We start from the raw sequence: 25,869 nt of genomic DNA, 5'->3' as shown, positions 1-25,869 counted from the left end.
CGCGTGGGCAATATGGAGCCAATGCAACACCTAATAGATTTGCTCAAAGCTAGCTTTCACCGCACAGAGAGGCGCTGGAACGCATTCTGAGAAAATACGGCCTCTCCGTGTCTCACAAACCCGTTTCAACGGTCGGCCTGTTTCTACCACGACCAAAAGAGCGCATTCCCAGAGGGAAATAACGTCGTTTGTTGAAACGAAGAACCTCGATCAGCGAATCGGGCGACACAAGAATGACGTCCGGTTAATGAACTCGGAAAGCAACCCCATCGCCGAGCACTGCCAATGGACTGAGTGTTGGCTGACCACAGAATCGCCTTCTGGGAGGTAAGCGTCCCGGCCGTGAAGCCCAATCCTTTCAAACGTCAAGTCAGGGTACATCCGGCTCACAGCGGCGACAGTGAATAGATCCCTCTGTCACTCCTCCACGTGTTGGTGAAGAGAATGGCGCTCCATGCTGCGGCTGCATGGCTCGCACGTGCATCAGTCGACCATGTGTAAGGGCCGAGTTGGCCCCGGAACTTTGGGTTAAAAAAAAATATTTGGTTGGTGTCAGTGTTTCTCAAACTTTTGTTTCAACAACCCAAGCAGACCGCCGAAGATGTTCTCGTTAGAAGTGCAGGCGAACACGCACCTTGGGATAAAGAAGCACATAGCTAGCTCGCGTCCGCATTGCAACCAGCCACAAGAGACGCTCTTTAGGCAGTTGGCAAGACACACACACACACACACACACACACACACAAAAAATAATAATAATAGAGGGGGGGGGGGAGGGGGTCTTAAGCTGACCCCTCGCCTTCCGTGCGTACACCTGCGCTCCCCAAGCGAACGTGGACAATGGTTATGCACTCCCAGTTTCGCTGAAGTAAAGTATGCAATTGTGAATATTCAACTTTACTGGCTTGTTTGCCTGAACAACCTGTTGGAGGTTGGCATGGCGTCGTCACCTGTCCATGTGCCCGTGCAGTTGCCTTGCGTGGGAAGGAAGTTCGAGGAGGACATTGGTTCCGAGAATTTCGCGGCCTACAGGGCTTGGGAAATCCTCCCAGACAGTCTCGAGACGCTCCTGTGGCTGCGCGGTAGTGTGCGTAGCCTCTGTGCGTTCACCGAGCAGGTGGCGTTGAAGTCCCGCTTGCGGCTCTCGCAGTGTGTCGTGCGTGCTACTCACCAGTGACCAGTCTGCTAATGAACGCTACAGCTCACGCGAAGTCGTTGTTTGGACAGTGCTTGGACACTTGCGCGCGAGCGATGTGAATTCGTTCACCTTTGTATCTCTCCCTGTCCCTTTTCTTTCCGCCGGCCGCAGCATCGGGTGCTTACGATATTACATAATAAATGCTACTGCCGGCAACATATATTTTCCTTCCTTTTTGATGATTATTATTATTTAATAAACCATATAGGCTATCACCATCGAGTTACGTGGTGCTCTACCGGCGCCGAGAATCGGTGATTTCGTCCGTCGCGTGGATAGGCCTTTAATAACACCTCATAGAAACATACAGTTGAGAACCAAAACAATGACGGCACGTGATTACAGAGGAAGCAGAAGGAACAGAAAAAAAGTCAAACGAGCGGTAAAGGAAGAGATAGACATAGAAAAAGGCATGCCAGGTTTGTCACATTTCATCGCCAGAGCAAAAAGTGTACGTAACGACCTAGAAAGTACCGATACAAAAGAATAGACTACTTCGGGATGGTTTCGCCTCGGCACACTCTGCACTGCGTCTGTGTGACCTTGTGCATTGTTGCCATTGGGTCTTCCGATCGACGGAGCAGAACCTAAAGATTTCTTTCTACCGCCCCTCCCCTTCTGCTGTCCTCTCGGGAGTATTTATTATCGGTATACTATCTGCATGCATGCCTCGACCAGCACAAAACACAATCGGAGACGCCCACGGCGTTTATCTGCGCTGGAACATCGAGATAGCGCGGAAGCGCGGCCCTTAATCAGTCGCGTGTGTCCGGACAGCCTGGAGGTCCATAGTCTGCTTGATTGCGCGACCTCGATCGCTGTGACCGCTTGTGCCCTTTCTTGGTTCGAGGACGAAGACCATATGTTCCCACCAAGGGCCTATATAGTTATAGATTCGATAGGAAAAGAAAACATTTGATTTCTCCCACCGCACGTGGTCAGTCGAAGACACCAAGAAGCCGTGGTGCCACCGTGCCACTGACGAGTGCCACTGATAATTTTCGAATAACACGTGCCGGAAAATCGGAGGCGTGAATTCCGTCCTCCAATTAACGTTTTATTTCTGACTTGTAAAAAATGTTCACAGGCTAGCTGCAGAAGAAAAGCTGTCAGATTCACAGGGATTCCGGAACTATTTTTTTGTGTGCGTGTGGGAGGGGGTGAGGGGGACTTCGTGTTTGTTTTATTTATATGTTTGATGTAAAAGTGTTGTGTTGGTGTCTTGTTTTGAAATGTTTGGAGGTGTATTTTTTAATGCAGAACTAAATTTAAATGGGTGAATATACACATTAAAAGCACATTTTGCTAATTAAGCTCATGAGCTGTGGTCACTAAATTGACGGCTATTACTGGAATGAAATGTTTTACGCCTGACCAGCATTAACTCAAGCGTACCGAGAAAAAACGTTTCTGGAATAAAAAATTAAAGAGCACTACAAAATCTGCATTGGAGTAATGCGAAAGCACGGATGCTGCTGTTGGTCACTTTCACTATGCCCTTTTTCGGCTCTACTTCCGGTTGCGTGACGTCACATCCTTGACGTCACCTTAATTGACTGATTTAATTAACTATTTTAGTATTTGATACATTCAAATGTGACGCCAGGCCACTGGCCAATGGGACCATTTTCGCCTTCATTTTACATTTTTTGCCTCTAATTTATTACCTAATTACCTTTTGGCCTAATTATTCTTTGAGACAACATCACGTCACCCTCCATCGATTGACACCACTCATTAACCTCTATGACTTCTTAATTACTATCAACTGCTGCGGACATGATTTTGCGGATACGTTCTGGGGACGCGGTCTGCGGGCGCGGTGTGCGGACGTGGTCTGCGGACAGGAATCTGGGCATAGCGAAGTAATGTTTTCGCATTAAAAAAAAATATTATCTGAAGTGTTTTCTGGGCCCAATTTTTGTTTAGTACTAGCTTTAGTACCAGATTCTGTAAGGTGAAATATTCGTTTAAGTCCGTGCACAAGTTGTGCGAAATTTTAAAGCGCCTTTTTGTATTTCGTTAGGTTAGTTGGTACAGTGATTGGGCAACCGCGATTGGCGCAGAACAGAATTATCGGAGGTCGTTGGGAGAGGTTGACCTGTAGAGGCAACGTAGCGATGGAGTCAACTTGGATGGGAGGATCAAGGTTTCCTTGGGAATGATCGATGATGGTCAGGTTAAGCGTTTATCAAAACAAAGCTCGATTCACTTGACGCCCCCTGAAGCGGCGGCGCTGCACTGATGATTTAGTTTAATAAAAAAAGAGTTGAGTTGGGGGGGGGGGGGGGGGGGGGGAGACAATTAAGGGTGTGGTAGGATACATACGGACATTTTTTTTACTGTTTTTATTTGTGTGAACCGATAATTAATGCCATCAGGTATTAACTTTTCTTTCTGAGCAGTTTGACACCTTTGAATGCACTTTTCATTTCCTTAAGTAACTAATTAACCAATTAAACAATCCAAATTTTCCTAAATAGCATATTCATGCGTTGAATTTTTTTTCTGGGCAGTTTGACACCTTTCAACACATTTCTCATTTTTGTTTCAATTAATTCATTGATCAATTACACACACTAAATTTTTATATTTAGCACCATCAGCATGAATTTTCATTCTGAGTATTTAAAATGATTTCATAATGATCAATCACTAGATCCACAAATTACCATATTATATAGATTTTTTTTTTTTTTTTTTTTTTTTTTTTTTTTTTTTACGCAACTCCCGATTGCTTCCGATACACGGTGACGAGTTTACCGACGGCTTCGGGCCGGCACATGACTCAACGATTGAAGACGAGTCAAGCCGATAATTCCTGTCCTCATTCCACATCCCTTCCGAAAACTATTCCTGGAAATTCCTTTAAAGAAATGTGTTTATGTATGATTGTTGCCAATTTATTCTCGTTTAGCCCCATTCAGCAGAAAGACAGTATTCGGACAGATTATCTGATGATTCCATCACGCAGTCTATTAATCTGATGTGTACATTTGTTCCAATTGGCTCGTGGCCATTCCCCATAAGCACGACCTTCATCTTTTTCTATCACCTCTTTCCATGCGTGCTGGAGGGCGTACAATGCTTTTTTTTTTTTTCGCTCTGTCTTTAACTTTCCCGTTGTCTTTTTTTTTTTTTTTTTATGGCAGTTTAATTTGTGTAGTCTTGTCCTCTTTTCAAAAATTTTTCGGCACCTGTCTTCCGTGAGGGACGCGGTGAGCCACAGGCCATGGTGTGAGCCCCAGTGTGCTCCGCAGCAACGGCGACCTTCTGAACTCGTGGTCTCGAGCTCTTCTGCGAATTGCGACACCCAAGTCAATAATGGACTGGGGTCGGCTGCTGCGCGGGCTCACCGAGGGTCCGGCCGAGGGCCAGGGCCAGTGCCTGTACGCCGCGGTGCACAACATCCAGACGGGGGCCTGTATCGCGTACGAGCCGCCCGAAATATGCCCGGTGAGAGCGCCGCACAGGGGCGTGCACGCTTGTAGCTTCGGTCAGTTCGCGACCACCGTGTTAGCGACGTATGTACCGGCATATAGCTTGTACACGTGGTGCGCAGTGATCCGGCTGAACGGGTTAACATGGAGCCAAATGGTTCAAGTGATTTGCATACATTTCTTATTTTCGGAGCTGGTAATCCTTCTTCTCGTGCACTTTTCTCGTAGTGCTCGAGGGGCCATTTGCATTGTGGTATAAATGGAAACGAGGGGTCTTTTTTTTTCTTTTTTTTTTTTTTTTTTTTTTTCACCGACATATATACGTACTTGTCAAGCACTGTGAGCCACGGCCGCTAATAGAGGGTGCCGAAATGTCTGCTGCCTGGTGACGGTCAGGGAGGTTTTACCACACGTGCAAGAGTCGGTAGCAGCTAGGGAACAGTGTGAACAGACATCTGGTACCTGCAATGGAACGTTCCGCTGTGGAAGGCGAGGCTAAATGGCTTGTCCAAAAATAATTCGGAATAAAAAAAAAATATTTGTGCCGGCCGTGGCAGAACGGAGGCCTCCATGGAAAGAGGTCTTTCACCAGCCGCGAACGGCTGCAATTGACTGCCCTTCGCCATCTGCCTGCACAAAAAAAAAAAAAAAAAAAAAAAAAAAAAAAAAAAAAAAAAAACGCCACAAGGTCATTCACCCGCCATCACCACGAGGGCGCACACTACAAAGAAGCGCGCCCGTGATGTGACCCTGACGCACTGGTCCAGTGAGGTTCGATGCTAGCACGTGCGCGCGAACGGAAGTTCCCCTACCTAGCACTGTAGTGGCGAACGCCGCAGTAGGTCTCGGTTTCCCGCCTCCGCCCGACTATCTGATCGCCCCTTTCGTGTCGCTCTTTCTTTGACGACTCGCTCATATGCAGGCTGAGGATCTCATGTGAAGAGAAACTCGCAACAGTGATCCTGCTCGGCGCAATCTTTCGCGGATGACTCGTTTTGCGGTGGACCTTGGCCGTGACCTCAGCGAAGCTGATTAAAAAAAGAAAAAAGAAAAAAAAAACTGGGCCTTTTCCGAAACGAGTGTCATTGCATCTGCTACGTGACCACTATATTCTCGATGCCTTTACTACGTATCTTATCCCTCGTAGGACGAATTAGTGAGGAATATTTTGCTTCCAAGACGGCGCGCATGCGTCACTCTAAACCAAAACACGCCTGGCCCGTGGGGACATAGCCTTCGAGAGTTCTTACTCGGTCGCGCGTTCGACCCTAGCTTATGGTTATGCAAACCAAGTAGAATGCATACTTTTTTGAAGGTCCAGAAGCGGGGCGTTTTGAGGAACGCACAGCGCAGTATACTCATAGCCGCACTTTGTCCTCTGGCTCCTTGAAGGTTCATTGCTAGTCTACGCTGACATTGTATATTGGTTTGAAAGGAAAGGCACAGCATCTGCCACATTTTCTCCGTGGAGACCTGAGCCACACAGCAAACCCCATCGCTCCTCCGCTTGAAAGCCAAATGTGGCCCGCCGATAACCTTGGCTCCTACTAGGCCAGTAAATCTTTCTCCTAAAAAGGAAAAAAAAAAAAAATGTCATTGGGAGTTATTACGGCAAATTTCCACCGTACACGCATATCGCAAGTCGAATTTTTTTTTCTTCTAGTGAGTTTTACAAAAATGTATGCACTGGGAACTAAAAAACAAACAAAAATTGTGTTTCCACTTCCAGCCTCTAAGTATAGTTAGAGATTGCTAGACAGGTCCTGAATGTCACCGATGATGGAAAGTGACATGTACGCATGCAGGATTTGCTTGGAAAATATAATCCGTGAAACGAATGTAACCAGCTTGTTCAGCGCGACATTATCGCTGATATTAATTTGATGTCATTTGTTGATTGGCCAGTCGAAGCACGCTCATTTTCTGGCTCAAGTGAGGAGGTTTGCAGGCCTCCTCATGTTGTAACAGTTCGACGTGACAAACTTCGGGAATCAGTGTGCTTTAATACTTGAAAAAAATTTGATGAGGTATTTAGCGCATTCCAGGTTTGTGTCGAAGAATATAGCGAAAATCTGCTGACTTAAAATGAATATGAGATCGGAAAAGAACGCCAACACACGATCATTTTTTGCGTAAAATCGGTAGACGACTGAACATAAAAAAAAAAAAAACATAATAAAACGCGCAAAACCGTGCCAGTTTTTATTAATGCGCACAGAGTCAAATGAACCTGGGACAACGAACCTGCATACCTGTCATATCGCGTTTTTTTTTTTTTTTTTTTTTTTTTTTTTTTTTTTTTTTTTTTTTTTTACAAAGTAACAAAGTTGCAGACACGTTCTAGCGCATATGAACAAGGACGAGAGAGATGTAGACAACACGAGCGACAACAACAAAGTTGACAGGATAGAGCGCTCTATCCTTTTACTTTTGTTCCGCCCTGTTTCGTCAGTCTGCGCTAAAAAACATTCTTAAATTGTGTCAGCTGCGAAGGATAGATTCCACATCGATTCTGGCGTTTCTTGCGGTCAGTTTTTAGCAGGCGATTTTAGTGCACGAAAGACTGTCAAGAGTGCTATGCTAAAAGCGGACGCTCGGCCCGCAGGGTGTGTCCGAGTCCGAGGTTCGTGAGCTGGCGGCATCACACCGCAATCCCTTGCGCATGTACAGTGGGGGTGTGAGCATCTGCAAGCTGCGCTTCACGTTTCTCAAGATGGAGGGCAAAAACGTCATTCTGCTGCGGAGGCCAGACGCCAAGTGCGCCGTGGGCTTCGCGAACACCGGTACGGAAGCGCTGATGTCAGTAGTCACTGTTCTAGCTCTGGGCACGCCGCGCATCTTACGTCAGCTAACGTCATAGGCAATGCAATGCATGTGTAATGCCCCCTTATGTAATGCCCACGGGCCTTTGAGGGAAGAATAAATGAAAATGAAATCAAATAATTCGCGGAGTATTTTCTTGCGCGAGTTGTCACCTGCAAAGCGTGGGTCAAACAAATAAAGTGCATGGGCAGCGATAAATAATGAAATGAAAATCATGTATTTGGCTGAAGTGGGTCATGGGTTCAAACACTAGTAATTATCGCCTCAATTTAGTGTGCCAATGAGCGCATCTCTGGGACGTTATCTGATAGTTCCATGTGCGTCGTTTCTCTTCTAGTGCTCGTTGTCGCTGTCTACTCGGTCCATGAGCCGTCCAAGCTGGTGGTTCCCAAGCTTCAAGAGATGTGCACAATGCTTGTTCAGCAGTGTTACTGAATAGTGCTTGGCAAGCTCTCCCACCGGAGAAAAGAATAAAGAGAACTGCAATAAAACTTTTCAAACACACGATTATTTGGCGCGTCGGTTGTTATTTTGCATTGGAAACAGTTAACAATTTCTGTTCAAGTATTTAATATACGCTTAGCAGAAAAGTTCCGAACGCAAAGCTAACCAATCCCCCTTGATCGGCGCTTGACACTTCAATGACGTCACTCAGTGCCATCGTGTAATCGGTGGAATATCCTTGAAACTCGCCCTTCTAGATCCGTCGGGTTTGTAACTTTCCAGTAGCACTGCGGCCACTGCCTCGCCACTTGCATTCCTCAAGAGTGTGGATGGCCAGAAAGCAAAAGCACGCTGACCGTTAAGTGCCACGCACGGCAAGGCACACAACCGGTTGATGAACTTACCACAATGAACCACTCACTGCAAAGCATTGTAAAAAGAAAAGTACTTATATTATCGGCCACAGCAATACGTCAGGCTGCTCGCTTACTAGAGGTGTGAAAAAAGCATTGCACTACGGTTTGGAGGCAATGAAATGCACAGAGAAATTCAAGCCACATCTGCGAAAAAACGTCCCGCGTACTACAACCAACTAAAACTCAACAAAAACGGCTGCAGCGCCGCCGCGCCGCCGCGCCGTTTGACATCAGCGGAAGTACTTCCGACACCGTATCGTAGTCCCTACAATCATGAGTTTATATTGGCAAATATACAAACGGGTAAAGCATGATAGATAACATAAATGTTAAGATATAACTTTTTGTTACATGTTTTACTTTATTTGTCATTTTGTAAGCCATCTCGCGATAAAGCGCCGCCGGCACGATAAAGCGGAGGGATACAAGGTCTGAAACTGCGGCCGGTTTTTCCTTTCGTGTCGCACTAATTGCATGCGAACATGTCCTATTCCCACGATGAAAGGTGAGCTCCTGTTTCAACAATATTTTTCGTCTGCACTTTGCTAAAATTGATTGGAGTAGACTTTTAAACAGTCAGTTATTAATATGAAGTACACTTGAGGATGATTGTATGGCACATATGTTCAAAATCGGCGAATTTTTGTAGCCCGTCTTGTGACACGGCCATCATGGCGAATTGGTTCTGCTTTGTGGATAACACGTGCATCAGAAAACGGTGCCTTAGGTGAAATTTCTTTCGTAGTAAATGGATGACTTCTCTTCAGGAGACGCCAGTTAGTTGTTTTCCTTACTTGTGTTGCGTTCAAGTTCGTCCAGCCATTCGAACCGTACTAAACCCACCCGCCTACAGCCGGTCGGTGGTTTGAATGGGCGCGTTTGAAACAGCGTACGAGACAACATCAGAGGTGATTTAATGACATTGGCCAAGCTGTAACACCCACTTAGCGTTAATTACGGTTGGGCACCCGTTTGGGCAAATACGTAGTTGCCTGTTATCAACTGCGCCGTGTCGCCGGTTCAACTGCGCCGGAGTCTGCGGTTAGGCCTAGTTTAGGCCTTGCGGCGTGTCATCTCTCTTCTGGAGCTAGTATTGCTTTCAACGTTACTCATGTAGGAGTCTGTGAGCAGCAAATACGCATTTAGATGTTCCCACCACCACTGCGACATATTTGGGTTCATATATTCTGGCGATTTCTTGGTCGGTCATCAAAATTTAACAAAGAAAAAGGTTCGTACATTGCACTACATTTTTTAAGTTCTCCAGCTTCATCTGCGGTTGATGCCGATAAGGAATATGTACATTTTCTGATGACTGACTGAAATGGTCTTTCTGGTGGCCATAACAAAGTTTTCCGGCATTTCCGGTTGTCAAGAGTTGGGCGGACACCCCACCTAACTCCACAGTCGTGCGCGCTGTTGACAGTTTTTGTATTTCAGAATGCGCGTAACTGCGGATTGGAACCATCTGGCATGCACTTGTTTCACCAAGATTTATACTGATGTGGCGTTAACATTTGTCCTCAGTTGGCTGCCACCTAACATCATGCACAAAATAAAGGTCATAGTAGTCAGTACCTCTAGTTTGTGTAGATAAAATAGGCGAAGACAGTCGGGATAGGTCACATTTTGCCGGCTTGTGTAGCTGGGTGTAAGTGTTTGTCTAAAATTTTCTTGCACCGTGACTAAGCGATCTGATAGCTCGCTGTCAACCCTTGATCGGCACTGCTTGCCAGGGTAAGCGGTTACTTTTCGAGGGCTTTGCTGCAAATTTGATACACGACCTTTAAAAGCACCGCTACCGTTGGGTTGTATCAAACGGTTTCGGATCGTCGAGAGGTCGGACATTATTAACGCCGGTTTTGGGTGAGGCCTTAGAGGGAAACAAGTCTCCAAGGCCTCAATGACTGACGGTACATATTGTCGCACTTATTTGATGTGGCGTGTTGACATAACTGCCGGCAGCGTTCCTTCCGCAGAGTATCTCCCTTTGCTTATTCCCGCTATTAATTGCATCAATAATGGAATCATGCCAATGCAGTAGCAGTATGGTTCTGGGCTTGCTTTTGGGCTATCGTGTGGCCTTTCTGGTCTAGGTCAGTTACTGTTTCCAGCTGGCTTAACTAGCTGGAATGCTGTAGTTTTTTTTTACCTTCATTTTTTTTTTTTGCTGATTGCTGCTTTTACAGAAATGGGCCGAACGACTGGGAGTCTGACGGTAAACGCCAGGACCAGGAGTATGATGGGCCCCCCGGCATGGAGCCGGATGGCATTATCGAGGTGAGCCTTCTGTTTTTTATGCCCTCATTCTGCAGCATGTAGTGTAGGGAGTAATAGCTACATTGAGCGCTGAGCTAATGCAATGTTTTTCTTTTCGGCAGAGTAATTGGGAGGAGATCATTGATAACTTCGATGACATGAACCTCCGTGAAGAGCTCTTGCGTGGAATCTATGCCTATGGTTTTGAGAAGCCATCTGCTATCCAGCAGAGAGCCATTATCCCATGCATCAAAGGTAAGTACCTCAGCTAGCACTAGCTCGGAATTTGACTGTTCTATTGTTTGTTAGGCTGGCTGACTCTGTTGGCGCCCGAGTGACACCAAATGGGAAGGCTTAGCCACAGCTGGGTGTCCCAAGATTGCAAATATGCTATGTTTAATTTGAGCTTTGGTAAATCTGGAAATTATGTGAAAGGTATGATAGTGGTAGATGTCGAGCATTGCAGCAGCTGCAGCTGGTAATTGCTGGCGGGGGCACAGTTTGGCTCATTGCTCCACATGCATTGTTATTTTGATACTAACAGCCTAAATATTGAATGGTGAGTGGTCCGCATACAGCACGTCACTGTTGCGGCCAGCAACTTTAGTAACAAGCTCATGGAGTCACTCGTGTTCACAACCTTCAGTTCATGTTCACTGCTTCGTGTGGTTTACCTGAGGGATGTTTTAATTCGTAATTAGATTTCAAGGGGTGTAAAGGGGTCGAAAGAGAACTTTTTGTCATTGTGATGGTAATTTTTTTTGAGCTTCCTTAGTCATTCTAGGTGGCTAGCAATAGTGGCTAACGTGAGTTCTTGCTGAGGCCCGGGGCAGGTCATTTGGGTTTGGGTTGGCGATAACAGCTTCTGATGATTTATTGGAACTTGTGCATAATTTTCATAGCATTAGGCACTACATTGTGTGGAAAACAGCAGTAGTGTTTTGAAAGGTGGGTTTTCAGTCTTAAATTAAGCCCTTGATTTTTCACTCGCAACGGCAATTCAAATGTTGGCTTTTCCGGAGAATGGGTTGTTGTAGTAGCGGGTCTGAATCAGTATCCAAGGGCTCTGTTAGGTTGAGATCTCAATTCAAAAGTGCTGCCCAAGTTGGCAGCTCCTCCCAGTTGGGCCATAATGTGCCATCTAGGGAGGGCATACAAGCCACCAGCAGAGACTTTCATATTGTGCACAAGCACCCCTCGAATGGCTAAATGATGGAGTGGACCATCTGTGCTTAGTGTATTAAAAACAAATGCAGATGTATTTCACAAGTTCTTAAACCAAGATGAATTATTTTGAAATCTCCGAGACAAGTGTTGCATTACATTGACTTAAGGGGATCTGGCTTAGAGATGGCGAAAAATGACCAAAAACATTTTTTAAGTAATTGTGTTCAGTTGTGGGCCTTCTTTATACTGTTCTCAAGTGTTTGTGCTAAAAATCCTTGAATCGCTCCAGAAATGTTCGTGACCCATATTTGCTCTGTTTATCCGCACTTTTTTTTTCGTTCTGGATTTTCTGATGGATTCACTTGTGAAACAGATATCTTCACGATTTTGTTGTCTATTCTGCCTGTTTTTGTTTCGCATCTGGCACCAAACTTCAGGCCAAGACATTTTTGAAGTTCGCTAGCTTTGAATTTCTTCAATGAAAATTTACATGACCCGTAGCGTGTAAAGCTGAAATGCAGTGAATGTTGAATCGTCCATCTGTCCTATTCTGATAATGCAAGCGATTTGTTTTTTACGACAACCAAGGAAGAAATTTATAGTAGATACAAATGTTTTTGGTATGTCATCATAAGTGAAAGTGTCATTTTGGTAAAAATCATAAGGATTTTTAAAAGGGGTCAGGGGTGATATTTGCAGTAAGCTCAACTGTGTAAAACCAGACAGATAATGTCTAGGTGAAAGCTGTCGCTGCTCTGCAGAGTGTAAAATTTGTGCACAAATTTTAAGAAACTTGTAGGCTTGTAGATCTATGCACTGATATTAAACCTTTTTTTTTCTGTGTAGCAAATAGCTTGAAGTGTAATTACTTTTATTTGGAGGTGAATAATTTCTTGAAGAGTTGATGCCCTGGTAAAGTTTAGCACACTAAAATAATCATCTATCTAAAGATTGCGATGGAACAAGGAGTCTTTTAGGTCAGTTTGCTAAACTCATTGCAAGCCCATACAGCTGCAGTGACGAAAGTTTATTATAGAGATGTTAAATGGTACAAGTTAGTTTGAGGAAAGAAAAAGAAATGAAATTACCGTGATTCCACAAGAAGCCGATGCTTTCAATTCAAGAATACTTCTGTGTCCAAACTATAATCAAATTATAATTTTTAGCATATAAAGAAAACATTTTCAAGCACCTTTATGTAGACATAAGATTCTCCAATCAGATATGTGCCTCGGGAGTAAATAATCTTGTACTCGAGACTGGTATTCCTTTGCCATTATGTGGGGATCCATTGCTGAAAGCAGTGGCGCAACACCTTTTGGAGCTGATGTATGCATGTGGTATTCAGGCCCAGCAACCCATAATATAGATGAAATTTGATTAAGGGACTTTTCAAGACTTTGGTAAGCTCAAAACTATAGATACGGTTAACCCGACTGGTCGAATCCACAATCTGGGTCAAATGGTTGCAGGTCGCTGTCAAGGCGGATATCTAGTTTTGTCACCAATACCCTAATTAATGAGAAGTAGTGAAAGAAATGGCCAATGCTGTTGTTTATGTAATGAAATGAACAGTGTTTGAATTGGAGGTAGTATAGGACTAGGTAGAGACACAATTAACCATCTCTAATAGTGGCAGAACTTTTACACACTTGACAAAAGGACACCTCCTCCATTTCTTTGCCCTCTTGACAAACACTATAAACATTGTAACGCTTCTTGCAATCAAACAGTTCCTTGCTCTCTGTCTTAGCAGAAAGCCTCGTTTCTGTGAGTAATACAACATTGGCATCACATGAATCAATGAAACAGTTTAGATCTTCCCACTTTGGTATTATACTTATGCTTGTAAAAAGAAAAACGCTGTCTTATCACCAGGTGCCCGTCTTGTAAATATGTGTGTTTACTTGTATCAAATGCTTGCCGCCCGAAATCATCCATGAAATCAAACTCCACGAAGGTATTTCACTTGACTACTTATGTGATTGAACAGTCTCTTGCTTCTTTTTACTGGCCGTCATTTTTTCATATTGTCTTGGAAAGAGGTGAAGGTTGATGACATATCACCACTTGAAGAATGATTGTTGCTGCGTGGTAGTTGCCGGTGCTGAAATGCAGCACTGTGTCTGCGATGGCTGCTTCTACAGCAAAAGGAAAAATATTTTGGGGGGAATCAGAACTCAAGATTACCAAGTGGAGTTGACTCTTTAGGTATTCTTCAGATATTCTAGTTATTTAGATTGCTCTTGCTGGCACCTTTCTAGCAGCTCTGTCCAAGTGCCTCTGCCTCACTGCTGTCAAATTATAAATGTTCCCTGGTTGGGGCTCATCCTTGCCTTCTGCCGCTTTATGATGGCGCTAAGAATTCTTGCTACATTGGCAAAGACTGTGGTCAGACTAGCTGTTGGTTCATGTGGCATGGTGACATGTTGACATTACTGCTTTCTGCATGGCATCCTCATCGCTAGGTGAGACCTAAGGTGTCTAGCAACCAGGAAAATTGGGAATTGTAGAAATTTTATTCACTGGGAAAAATTGGTGAAATGTTGGGGAAACCATAAAAAATTTTGCCGAATCTGGAAAAATAACACAATATATTCCACAGTGCATTTTAATTTTAAGCTGGCACACGGCAAGGATGTTATTCATGCAGTTATTTTTTTTCCTGTGCTGTCTCGCCAGCGCCACAAGGCAAAGCGCGATGTATTGCTTAGATGCCAGTGCATGGCTGAGCTGTCACAATAGAAGAACCAATACACCTGTGAGGCGGGTACTCAACAAAATAGGCGGAAGCGCTGCGTGAGAGTTGTATGCGACAAGCGCGTAGGCATATTGGATTGTATTGGTTCGGCTGTTTGTGGGGTGGGCGGCTCGCGTGCTCTGTGGCTGGTATCTGTGCACATTTAATTTTCATTAAGCATTTGACGTTCTTAACGGCCATTAAAACTAATGACAGCCTTTTCACCATTGTAAATTGAATATTAGGGTTAATAAATAGCTTTTCGTTGTGAATTTTTCGTCTATGCTTATCATCAGCAGCTACACTTCACTCTTCACTCGTCAGGGAATTTGAACTGAAATATTCAGGGAAAACCTGGAAAAGTCGTGGATTTTGAAAACAGTGCTTTGCGAGACACCTTGCAACTTCCTTCTGTTCGGTCTTGCAGTCAGTGTTCAATTGACGTGGATGAGGTTTTCATACATCACTCATCTGACTGAGTGAGGCTTCGGGCTGATTTTTTATTTCAAACAAAAGATTTAAGCTAAATGTAGTTAAGGATATTGTCGGTGGAGAGCTCCACCACTGCCTCGACTCCCGTTTGCAAAGAATAGGCTGTCATCATTTGCCACATTTGCCATGAAATTACACACAACAGTATTGCCTTTATATCCAGAACAAAAAGTTTCGTTCAGTTTTTGTAACACTTCAGGTGTCAAGGGAGTGAGTCATAGATGTGAGCCACTTTTCACTGGTGGCCGCGAAAATGCCATTGTGAAATGTAATTGTTATATAGGTGAATTACAAGTTGCACAGTGTGCATGTGCGAGGAACCAATTAGTACTTGAATTGATATGGTCATAAATGCTTATGCATGCCTGACGTAATTTAGCGGTAGACTGTCAGAAAGTTCAGCACACTACAGCGATTGCAGTAATGCTTGTCTCAGCATCTACTAATAGTCGGGCTGTGCCTTAAATCTGCACGTCTGACAGCAAAGGATGCAATATTGAAACTTGTCTCAACATCGTGCAGAGGGCACCCATCTGTGACCTTTGTCCAAGTACTGACTGACAGTAGAGGCACTCTTCCCTGCACCAATGTGCTCCCTTTTGCATTGGTTGCTGAGTGGCACTGGTGTCTCTTTTTCAGGGATGGACGTCATAGCCCAGGCCCAGTCGGGCACTGGCAAGACGGCAACCTTCTCGATTGCCATCCTCCAGCAGATTGACACATCGCTGAAGGAGTGCCAAGCACTGATCCTTGCACCCACGCGGGAGCTGGCACAGCAGATACAGAAGGTGGTCATTGCCTTGGGTGACTACATGAGCGCACAGTGCCACGCCTGCATTGGTGGCACCAACGTGCGCGAGGACATCCGCAAGCTTGAGAAAGGCGTTCATGTGGTGGTTGGCACCCCAGGGCGTGTTTTCGACATGATCAGCCGCAAGGCCCTGCGTACGTACTTTTCATGCTTGTGTGTTCTCACAATGGTGTCTAATTAGTGAATTCCTTTAATGATATTTAAAAAGTTAATTATGTGGTAAAACCAAGAAAGAATCGAGATTGGTGTAGTTTTGAGGTTGTGCATTGTAGAAATTTCTATACCAATTCTGCCGTTAAACTGAACACTTGCTGGTTATGAAGACAGAGAAGTGGGCTTCAGTGTTAAATACTAGACTATGTGCTGACGGTGCAGCTTTTACTGTGATACTAGTACCATGGTATCCACTCAGTAAGGCAGTATAAGAAACATGGCGGACTAAGACTAGTGTGTGGTAGTTAGTATTGGTAATCTGATGGCAGTGGCAGCTGTAGAAATATGCACTACAGCACCATCACACGCAAATGGGAAGGGGAACGGTTTCTTTCTGCATGTCTACACTTTGGTCTGCAAGGCCTTTGTGGACAAAGGAGATGAGCTTGGCCACGCCTGCTTTGTCTGATCAAGTTGTAAAGCTAGGAGCAGAGGTGACATAGCAGTTCTCAGCACTGCATTTACTTGGGAGGACAGAGTAATGTCAAGCAGCATGCTGTTTTGGAAAATTGCAACGTTCACAGGAAATATTTTGAATCTAGACTTTGGTTTGGGCTAGCTGGTTCATAGCTAAATTGTGAAAGAACAGCCAGAGACAAACGAGGATGAATAAACACGCACACTATCCTGTGCTCTGGAAGCCGCAGCAATCTGCATTCCCGATTCCCCCTTGGCATTTCGCCCGAGGTATGAGAGGCGGCGCAGGCGCAGCAAGCGGCTTCCCGGTTTATCTCACCGGAGAAATGAGGTGGGCTCAAAGGTTATCAAACGCGGCATCTAAGACGGAGGCACGGAGGAATGGCGACACAGCAAAGAAAGCGCCGAAACGAAAAAAAAAGCTAGCCAAGCCTAGCACACGTGAGCCACGTGAATACGCAGGTCGAAGGCAAGGACCGAAAGCAACATCTCGTTCGGCACTGGAACGTCAGAGCAACAGTCGTTTGCTACCAATCGACAACATAGCATGCAATCGTGTTGTCGAACCCGCATTCCATTCCCCCTCACCCCTTCCCTCTATCCCTGCGTCTCACGACTGACAGTGGTGCAGTGTGTAGTCGTTTACTCGTTTCTCTTGCTTGCAGTTGTGCTGGTGCGTTTTTTCCTAGTGCTGTGAAGCATATATTCAAGATGCCGAACTCGCTAGCGTCTACTTCAGCAGTGAGGCGTAAAGCTTTAGACTTAGGCACAAAACTTTTAATATTGAAAGATCTTTCTCAAGGAACTGGTTAAAAAGTATGGTTTGTCAAAGTCGACAATATCCACAATACTGAAAGAGAAAAATGAAATCTACATGTGTTCCGCCACGGACTCTGCGACGAGGAAGTGCCTACGGAAGGCCACATAGCAGACATTGAAGATGCACTCCTTAAGTGGTTTCTTGACGCTCGGGCACGCAATGTGCCTATCAGCGGGCTGCTGATGTTGTCCAAGCAAAAGACCTTGCATTTCTCCTGGACTTATTTTTCCCCTGAAAACGGCTGGCTCAATCGCGAGCTCCGCCACGGGATAATTTTCAAGTGCATCAATGGCAAATCGGCAGCAGTAAATGACGAAGACGTCAGTATGTGGCTGTCTACGAACTTGGCCCATGTATCAAGGTATGCTGAAAGGGACATACATAACACCGATGAAACGGCCCTATTCTATGCACGCTATGAAGGGGGACAAATGTGCTGGTGGTAAGCACAGCAAAGTGCGGATAACTACTGCTGGGCACGAACATGGACGGAAGCGATCGGTGCTTGCCATTTGTCCTCAAGTCAAAGAAGCCATGTTGCTTCCGCACTTACATACCTGTGTGGTACAGACACAACTAAAAATCGTGGATGACACTAGAGTTGTTCACAGAATGGCTCATTGATTTTGACAGCAGCATGATAAAGAAAGAGTGCATAGTTCTTCTCATTCTTCACAACTGTACTGCCCACCATGTGCAGGCTTCATTTACGGCAGTTGAGCTGCTTTTTCTGCCCCCAGGCGCGACATCACAAGGGCGATCAGTGGACATGGGCATAATATGGTCGTTTAAAGTGGCCTACCGGCGCCGTGTTGTGCAGAGGATGCTGATTGCAGTTGATCGTCCTGCTGCCTTTGTGCCTCTCCAGATCTCTCTGTATTCTGCGGTTTAAATGGTCAAAGCAGCGTGGATGGAAGTGACACATGATTCCATCCGGAATTGTTTTCACAAGGCCGGCTTCGCCAACGCAACTGAACAAAGCAGCTTGATGACTACTTGTGGCGGTGCATTGTTGACACTGAGCTGGCCGGTCTTAATATTGATTGGCAAGATTTTGTTGATGCGGACGATGATGCTGAAGTCGCGGAGTCTTTTTTGCGATGAGAGGGCCAACCGGGAAGTGCGGGCATCAAGCGACTCCGAAGCATCCGGCGACGACAGCTGCATGAGCACAGCAGTGAACCATATTGAGGAACTTAAAAATTTTGTATATTTAAAGGCCTTCGGGGACGAACACATCTTAGCTTTGAAAAAGCTTGAAACCGCCGTCATCGGATGTACGCTTAGAGGCAGACAACGATCACTTTTTTTTCTGGATTATTTTTTTTATTTTTCATTGATGGTCTATATTTTCTGTGGGCGGCCCACATATCACGAACTTCTGGATACAACGGATGAATTCCGCGCGACGCTCAGGTTCGTTATAAGGGGGCTCGTCTGTACATCCCTGACGGTTTCTAGCCATGTGCATTGCACCAGTAAATGTCTGTTAAATAATCCAGCGTTTCTTTTTCTGCTCTTTTTTTCAAAACATGCATTGTCGACCTGCAATTTTGCGGCCTCAATATTTCGCCACCCAAAGCACATAGAGCTGAAATTCTTTTTGCAATAGGAAGCTGAATGTTTGCTGTGTGAAATGTTGGAAGCAGATTGTTTGTTTTTGAAAGTTGAAGTTAGTTATTTTGAGTTTATTCCCACTTGGTACACACGCTTTGTATACTGAAATTAATAAAGCTGCAAAATGACTTCTAATTAACATACAGGAAACTGCTCCCAACATTTCATTCTTTACCTTTCTGGCTACTTAACCATGCTCTAATTTTAAGTTTTTAACAATTCATTATTTCAGAATTGAGGCCTTAAATGCCTTAAACAGAAGTTATTATCTTGCAAATTAATTAGGCTTCAGGAAAAAAAGATTGCATATTTAAAATCAGCATGAAAAATTCAGTAAGGCTGTGAACTTTCATTACAATTTGCCAAAAGGTAAAAATAGCTCTAAGAACCATGCCCCCCCTTAAGTGCAATGCTGTTTGAAATTGCTATAGGCAGTTGTTTTTTTGCGCAGCATGTCGTGTAGCTTTGCATTTTATCGTGTAGTAGCAGGCAACTGACCATAAAAGCACTGGGACCGTGCAATTGCAGGACGGCCACAGATGTCGCAAGGTCATATAGTGTGCCACTGGTTTTGGGTGAGGTGCCATGGGAAAATCTGCCATGAGACCTCAATCACTGGTGCAACACAGCCATTGCTTTCAAGTTCTGGTTTCAGCTGTTTCTGGTTGCATATACATTGTGTTAATCGTACACCTTGCACCCTTTTTATTTTAGGAACAAACAACATCCGCATTTTTGTGTTGGATGAGGCTGATGAAATGCTGTCCCGAGGATTCAAAGACCAGATCTACGATGTGTTCCGGACACTAAACTCAAACATTCAGGTATGTTGCTTGTGCCTGTTGCAAAACTTTTAGAATGGAAACATTGTTTTCTTATATCGTTCTGATGACATCAGACGATTCTGAGCAAAGCTAGAAAGCAGCTTCACAGCATGAACAGTTGTGGGAGGAGACTGCTTAGAAGCTTCCTGCATTCCAGTACAAATCTGTCGTAGAACCTTCACGATGCCCATGTATATCATTAGGCCCATGAACTGAAATGCATTTTGCTGAGTGATTGCCATTATTGGTCCAGATGAGCACGAGTCTGTTTTCCCAAAATGGGGTGCCACGAATTTTTATGTGCAAGGTCCTCATTGCGGAGGGAACTCTCCATTTCTGCACACAGTGAGCACCCTTAAACGCTGTCGAAATTTACTAAATTGACAATAGCACTTTATAGCCAGTTTAAGTGCTGCTTTGTCTTGCAGAGCACTTAAGGGGGGACACCCCTCTTAAAACTTTTTTTCTTATTTATGGGTGGATCTGACTGAAACTTGCACCATTAATGTACTTTTGCATGCTGATTTCAAATATCTGATTAGTTTTCTTGTAGATGAAATAGCTTTCAAAATATTACCTAATTCATGTTCTTCGTTTGGAGGTGAGTTAATTACTAAACACTTTATGGCATGAGGAGAATAGCCCTGCCAGAGTGATCTAGAAGGATCATAGAGTGCCGCTAGTCATGAATTAACGTGGTAGAAGAATTTGAACCAAAGTTACAATAAGTCAAACTTTTATGAATAAAAGCCCAGGTTGGCACCTAAGATTGATAATTAATTCTGTAAATGTTGCCGCATAATAACTGTACGTATTTTTGTCCTACGGCACTGTCGAAGGTTTTCTCTTTCTAACAAGACAAGAATGAGAGCTATAGCACAAATAGACTAAGAGATATCTCTCCTCCAAAATTGCAGCACCCTCAAAATTGCAGTTTTGAGAAAACGAGGAAAAACACTTCACAGCATGTAGGTGTAAATTATGTCAATGATTGATATGTCAACAAGATCAGAAACAGGTGGAAAGTGATCTGAAGCGAAAATTAATGGCCTATGCCAATTTGAGCCAAAGTTACGCAATAGGAAACGCTTGAAAGGAAAATTTCATTTGGGTACCGAAGACAACATAACCTTCTCAGCAAATTTTCTTTTGTCGTCACTGCATTTACCTTGGTTTCATGAGACTCGCAGGATTCCCTTTCTAGAAAAAAATTTTTTAAAGCAATAGCAAGAACAGGACCAGAGATATTGATCTTTAAAAAATGCAACACTACCAAAATTGGGGGATTGTCGGAAGCACTCAAGCCTCACGGCATTTAATCAGGAAGGGCAACCTCAAAGACCTCATGCTATTAAAATGCACCAGGAGCATAGTCGGGGTGCATGCTGTCGCGGTGTTTTCTTTTTTCTGTTTTAGCAACGCCAAGCGAAGCCGCCCGCTTCTTTGCAGAACGTACGCTACGGTGCAAGTCCTTTTCTTCAGCTCTCCTGGACCCAGTTTCTGTCACATTTGTACTGCATTCTTGCAGAATTGCTGCTGCTGTATGCTTGCAGCCGGCATTGAAGCGCAGCACAGCTTCTGCTGTGGCTGCTTCCACAGCAAACAGTGATGAGTGCCGCTCTTTGTGGATCAAGGTCCAGATGACAGAGTGGAAGCTTTCGTTCGAGTTCTGGGTCTTCCCCCGAATGCACCTCTGCAGCAGGCTCTTCTCTGATAAACGACTATAAACAGGCAAAAGAGCATCAGCCACATCTCTTGGCAGACTGTAATTGTGCTTTGGTGCAGGCTCCTCTTTTGCCTTTGCAGCGTTGCGGCGGCACCATGACTTCTCACCGGTAGGACACAAACTGTGTTTGGGGCAGTCATCAGTAGATGTGATGTGGTAATATGTCGCCATCACAGCTCGCTGCATGGCATCCACATCACCTACATTTGATCGAAGCGCTCGGCCATAATATATTGCCAGCTTGTCAACTAGATCAGCTGTCAGCCTTCCTCTGCCGCCAAGACTTTGCTTCCCTGCACCCTTGTGTCTCTGCAAGAGGTTGCGCAAAGCTGCTCCCATACGCTTGTGCACGTGATTTATGCAGTCCTCTTTGACTATTTCAATGTAGCCATAGATTGCACCATCTTTAAGAGCACTGAACGTGCGACTGTCCCCATCGCATAGCATGGTTGTGTAGCGCATGTTGTGGCGCTGCAGAGATCTTTCAAACAGAATTTTGCCAGCCTCTACTTCTATTTGACCAGCCTTGGAGTTGGTGTTTTTTTGGCACTGGTGGCGTGATTTCCAAAGTTCGTAGCCGTCAGTGTTTGGCTTGGGACCAATTTCGCAGCCCAGACAAAAGTTTGACAACACCACATAATCAAGCACGTAACCAGTGAAGAGTTCCACCACGGCACCGACGCCTATATGTGATGAGTGTCCGCGCGTCATCCATGTGCCGTCGTAGCACACGGCAATGTTCCCCCTATGCCCAAAACACAAGTCATCGTAGACCTTCGCCACTGCCTGCGCGGCTTGTGCCATAGCGGTCGTGGCGGCTCGGGTAGCAGCGGGTTGCAGTGTGTTCTTCAGATGCCGTTGAAACGTCTTGTTGTGCATCCCGCGCCGCGACAACCCCATCGCCGAAAAGATATCGTTCATTGCTGTCTGGCCGTTACCGGTCGACAGCATTGCTCGACTAGCCAGAATATTCAGCTCAAAAGGATTGCACCTTTTCTCGCCGTCAACCCTCCGCGAGTTCCACTCGGCCGCAATCTCACCGCAGTTGTCGCACAGCACGATCAGTTTTACGGCGAGGCCATAGCTCCGGTCGCTGGTAATTAAACGCACGCATCCACGACACGTTTTGCACCGCACGGCATCCAGAAGGATATTCACAATGCTGAGGTCAATTACCGCATAGGAGGCTGTTCCGTCCGCATCTGACTCTGCGGACGCACCACTTGCATCGGCGAACAGCGCGGTCTTTCGTGCCGTCGCCGGCGTCGATACCAGTCTATCAAGCGTAGCCTGCTCACGGGCACTCACTTGAGTTATGTCACTGTTAGTGACAGGCGCGGTATCAATACGTACACGACTGCAGTCGGCACGAAGAACGGCGCCGTTGTCCAGCGGAATCGGAGAAGCGTCGCCGCCCGCAACGTGATCGTCACACAATCCCGCAGCACTGGCACTTGCTTCTTGCACAGTATGCAATGAAGTCGCATTCTTAACGCGTTTCTTTGGTTGCTTTCGCCCGAACTTGTGCAAAGAGCGGTACTTCTTCGCGCCTGGCATGACTCTCGCGTTGCACTAGCGTGGTCGGCAGAAAGACAAAATGGCGTCACTGGGAGTCCGCATTTCAGGGCTAGCTTGCCGGAACCAACCAAACGACGCCATTTTGATCACGTGCCTTAACCGGCCAATAGTAGCGCGCGCTGCATGCTATCTTTCTGTTTGTTTTTTATGGGGAAGGCGGAGCGCACAGGGTTGCTTTCCGAAAGAAAAAATAAGCCGAAAGCGCGCGCTTTCGAACGAGACCAAAATCGCCGCGGTGGAGCGCGTAGTTCTCATGCGCCGGGCGATCGAAATTGGGTGTCGTTTGTCCACGATTTAAAGGGCAGTGGGTGTGGTACTGCATTTTTTAATCGCTATAACTTCATAAATACGCGGGGTATAAGGATGAAAATTTGCGTGCAGATGCGGAATGGTGCGAGGAATACGAAAATGAAAAAATTGAAAATCCGATTTTCAGGCCGATTTTCGGTGCCAAAGAGCCGTGTCCCCCCTTAACTAGTCACTTCTTACATTTACTCACTCTTTATAATATTTGATAATTCAAGAACAGTTTCCATGAATGAAAATAAGTTCTTGGGTTGTTTTGTGGGATGTGGTTGACATGAATCCTTCACACTTTCTTGCATTCAGTGACACAACTTGATTTTCTTAGCTTCATGTTATTGCAATCATGGTTAGGCTTACAGTAATTTTTAATGTTACATTTCATCATTTTTGAGTGGGGACACTGTTCTAGAGACGAAAAAAAATTGGAAAAAACTTTTAAACTTTATTGCCTTTGAATTTTTCTCTTGCCAAAATTGAGGCTGAAAGTGCCCTATTGTTATTAAATATCTGCGATTTTATTTGGTGAAACGGTTTAATCATCCAATGAAACACCGTTGAAATAACCCATTTTGCATCGCCCATAGCCTGAAAAAACTTTCCAGAGCACAGCCATCTAGGTCACGTTTGGAAGAGCGTTCTGTGGGCATGCTTTCCCACCGAACATTAGTCTCTATCGTGGCTCCATATGGAAGATGCAAACCAAATATGAACACATTTTCGCGATCTTCTATTGGCTCTCGGTCACATCATGTGACGCAAAACAATTCTAGGGGGTACTCTGGACCACTAAACTGCGATGATGTAAAAGCTTTTATAGCGGTGGTTGAGTTCTTAGCACGATGTTTGCTGAACTGTTATGCTTAAACCTGGACCTTCCGGATCGAATGGAGGCGAAACGCGATGTCAGCGCACGCTAAAAAGATCCTCGGGTGGTCTAAATTACTACGGAGCCTTACACCACAGCACCTTGCTCTTTGTCACCCCCTTTCTTCTGTTAAGGGGAGATGCTACTCGAAGACACTTTTTCTTTAATATTTGACTTAGAGCTATGAAACTCTGGTTAATAACTCAGTTTTTTATGCTGATTTCAAATCTGCAATTAGTTTTATTGTAAGTTGCATAGTTTTTGTTCTGTTCAGTAACAGTGTGTAAAATATACACTCTTTTGCCCCCCTTCTTTATCACTTTCATAAACACACATAGTTGATAGCTCATTTTGATCCATATAAACTGTAGAGTGCCAAAAACTAATAACAAAGTACAGTAAAAGCTCGTTAATTCAAATTCCACGGGGCCGCCAGGCCAGTTCGAATTAACCAAAATTCTAACTAATGAAAGTGAGCAAAAATGAAGGCGTTAGATGCCCGGAGGGCACGAAAAACATTTATTTAGCAAAAAAGTCTGTTATCATCTTCTGCTTCTTCTCTCTGAGGGCTACCGTACTCGCTCGGTCTTCTAGCATGCGAATGCGACGCAGGGAGTCTTCTTCCTCCTCTTCAAAGCTGAAGAAAAGGCGCGCGACATTCAGCGTTCCCATAACTTCTGCCGCGGATGGACGCACGGGCTCTTGCTCCTCGTCGTCGTCCTCGTCTTCTGCCTCTTCTGGGACAGACTGGGGACAGACTGCTCCCCAACAATTTCAGCAACAATGTCCTCATCACTTAGGGCACCGCACACTGCTGCATCGCTGTCTACTCCAACGTAATCATCAAAACTGACGTCCTGCAGCACAGCACGCACAGCCGCAGGCAGAGGCTCCGGACTCCCATCGTCGCCACTTTCTTTCATACTTCCGGCAGCAAAGCCACAGTGGTGGAAGCAGTTTGCAATTGTGGACGGCGTGACCTGCTCCCATGCACGCACCAACATGTGCATTGCTGTGAGCAATGTGATGGTGCTGGTCTTCTGGTTTCCAGTGCACAAAGTCATGCGCTCGATCATGTGGCGCCTATAGAAACATTTGATGTTTCTGATCACCCCCTGATCCATCGGCTGCAAGGCCGCAGTCGTGTTGGCGGGCAAAAAGACGAGCCTTGTGGCTTTCAGCTCGGCGTCGACTTTGTGTGCCGAGCAGTTATCCACAATGAGGAGAACTTGACGCTTCCCTAGCTCCATCCTCCAATCGAATTTCAAGAGCCATTTTTTAAACAATTCGCCCGTCATCCACGCCTTGCTGTTGGCGGAGTATTTCGTCGGCAGCGTCCTAATGTTCTTGAAACATCTAGGCTTATGTGCCTTGCCGACAACAAAAAGAGGGACCTTCTCCATCCCGGTCATATTAGCGGCGACCAGAACAGTAATCCGCTCTTTGCTTCGCTTGCCGCCAGCGCAGCTGTCCCCTTTAAATGTTACTGTTCTGTCGGGCTGGAGCTTATAAAACAAAGCCGTCTCATCAGCATTGAATATATCATGTGCCGAGTAGCTTTCTAAGTACTGCTGCAGAGCACCGCTTCGCCACGTGGCACAAGTTTCTGCATCCACTTCTTTGGCTTCTCCAGACAACACCCGGAAGACAAGATTATGTCTGTCTCTAAAGCGGTGAAACCATCCTTCGGAGGCGACAAAATCTTCCACATTC

At 45.3% G+C, this 25,869-nt stretch overlaps 2 protein-coding genes across 2 annotated transcripts in view; both read left to right on the top strand.

Annotated features, from left to right (window-relative positions):
* The first annotated feature begins 4,522 nt into the window (after positions 1-4,522).
* LOC146198145 (uncharacterized) lies at positions 4,523-7,960 on the top strand. The gene is made up of 3 exons (XM_084592571.1): positions 4,523-4,654; positions 7,244-7,421; positions 7,799-7,960. The coding sequence occupies exons 1-3, from the start codon at positions 4,523-4,525 to the stop codon at positions 7,894-7,896; spliced, it is 408 nt and encodes a 135-aa protein (XP_084448697.1). The 3' UTR covers positions 7,897-7,960.
* A 723-nt stretch (positions 7,961-8,683) lies between these two features.
* The window catches only part of eIF4A (eukaryotic translation initiation factor 4A), a 38,759-nt gene continuing 21,573 nt past the window's right edge, over positions 8,684-25,869 (top strand). Inside the window, exons 1-5 of the mRNA XM_084593474.1 lie at positions 8,684-8,826; positions 10,511-10,601; positions 10,703-10,835; positions 15,619-15,924; positions 19,572-19,681. Of these exons, the coding sequence (XP_084449600.1) occupies positions 8,804-8,826; positions 10,511-10,601; positions 10,703-10,835; positions 15,619-15,924; positions 19,572-19,681 (663 nt within the window). The 5' untranslated portion in view covers positions 8,684-8,803. The remainder of the gene's footprint in view (positions 8,827-10,510; positions 10,602-10,702; positions 10,836-15,618; positions 15,925-19,571; positions 19,682-25,869) is intronic.

This window comes from Amblyomma maculatum, chromosome 2, assembly GCF_055883805.1.
Source record: "Amblyomma maculatum isolate TAMU_Amacu chromosome 2, ASM5588380v1, whole genome shotgun sequence".
In the NCBI taxonomy this organism is placed as follows: domain Eukaryota; kingdom Metazoa; phylum Arthropoda; class Arachnida; order Ixodida; family Ixodidae; genus Amblyomma; species Amblyomma maculatum.
The sequence above is the reverse complement of the archived record's forward strand: the minus strand, read 5'-3'. Positions and strand labels throughout refer to the sequence as shown.

What these genes read in the sequence shown, in the direction of transcription:
- LOC146198145 (XM_084592571.1), top strand. Translation starts at nt 4,523, where the DNA reads ATGGACTGGGGTCGGCTGCTGCGCGGGCTCACCGAGGGTCCGGCCGAG. An exon ending in AGCCGCCCGAAATATGCCCG is followed by an intron (nt 4,655 to 7,243) that starts GTGAGAGCGCCG and finishes CTCGGCCCGCAG; the next exon opens with GGTGTGTCCGAGTCCGAGGT. An exon ending in CGTGGGCTTCGCGAACACCG is followed by an intron (nt 7,422 to 7,798) that starts GTACGGAAGCGC and finishes TTTCTCTTCTAG; the next exon opens with TGCTCGTTGTCGCTGTCTAC.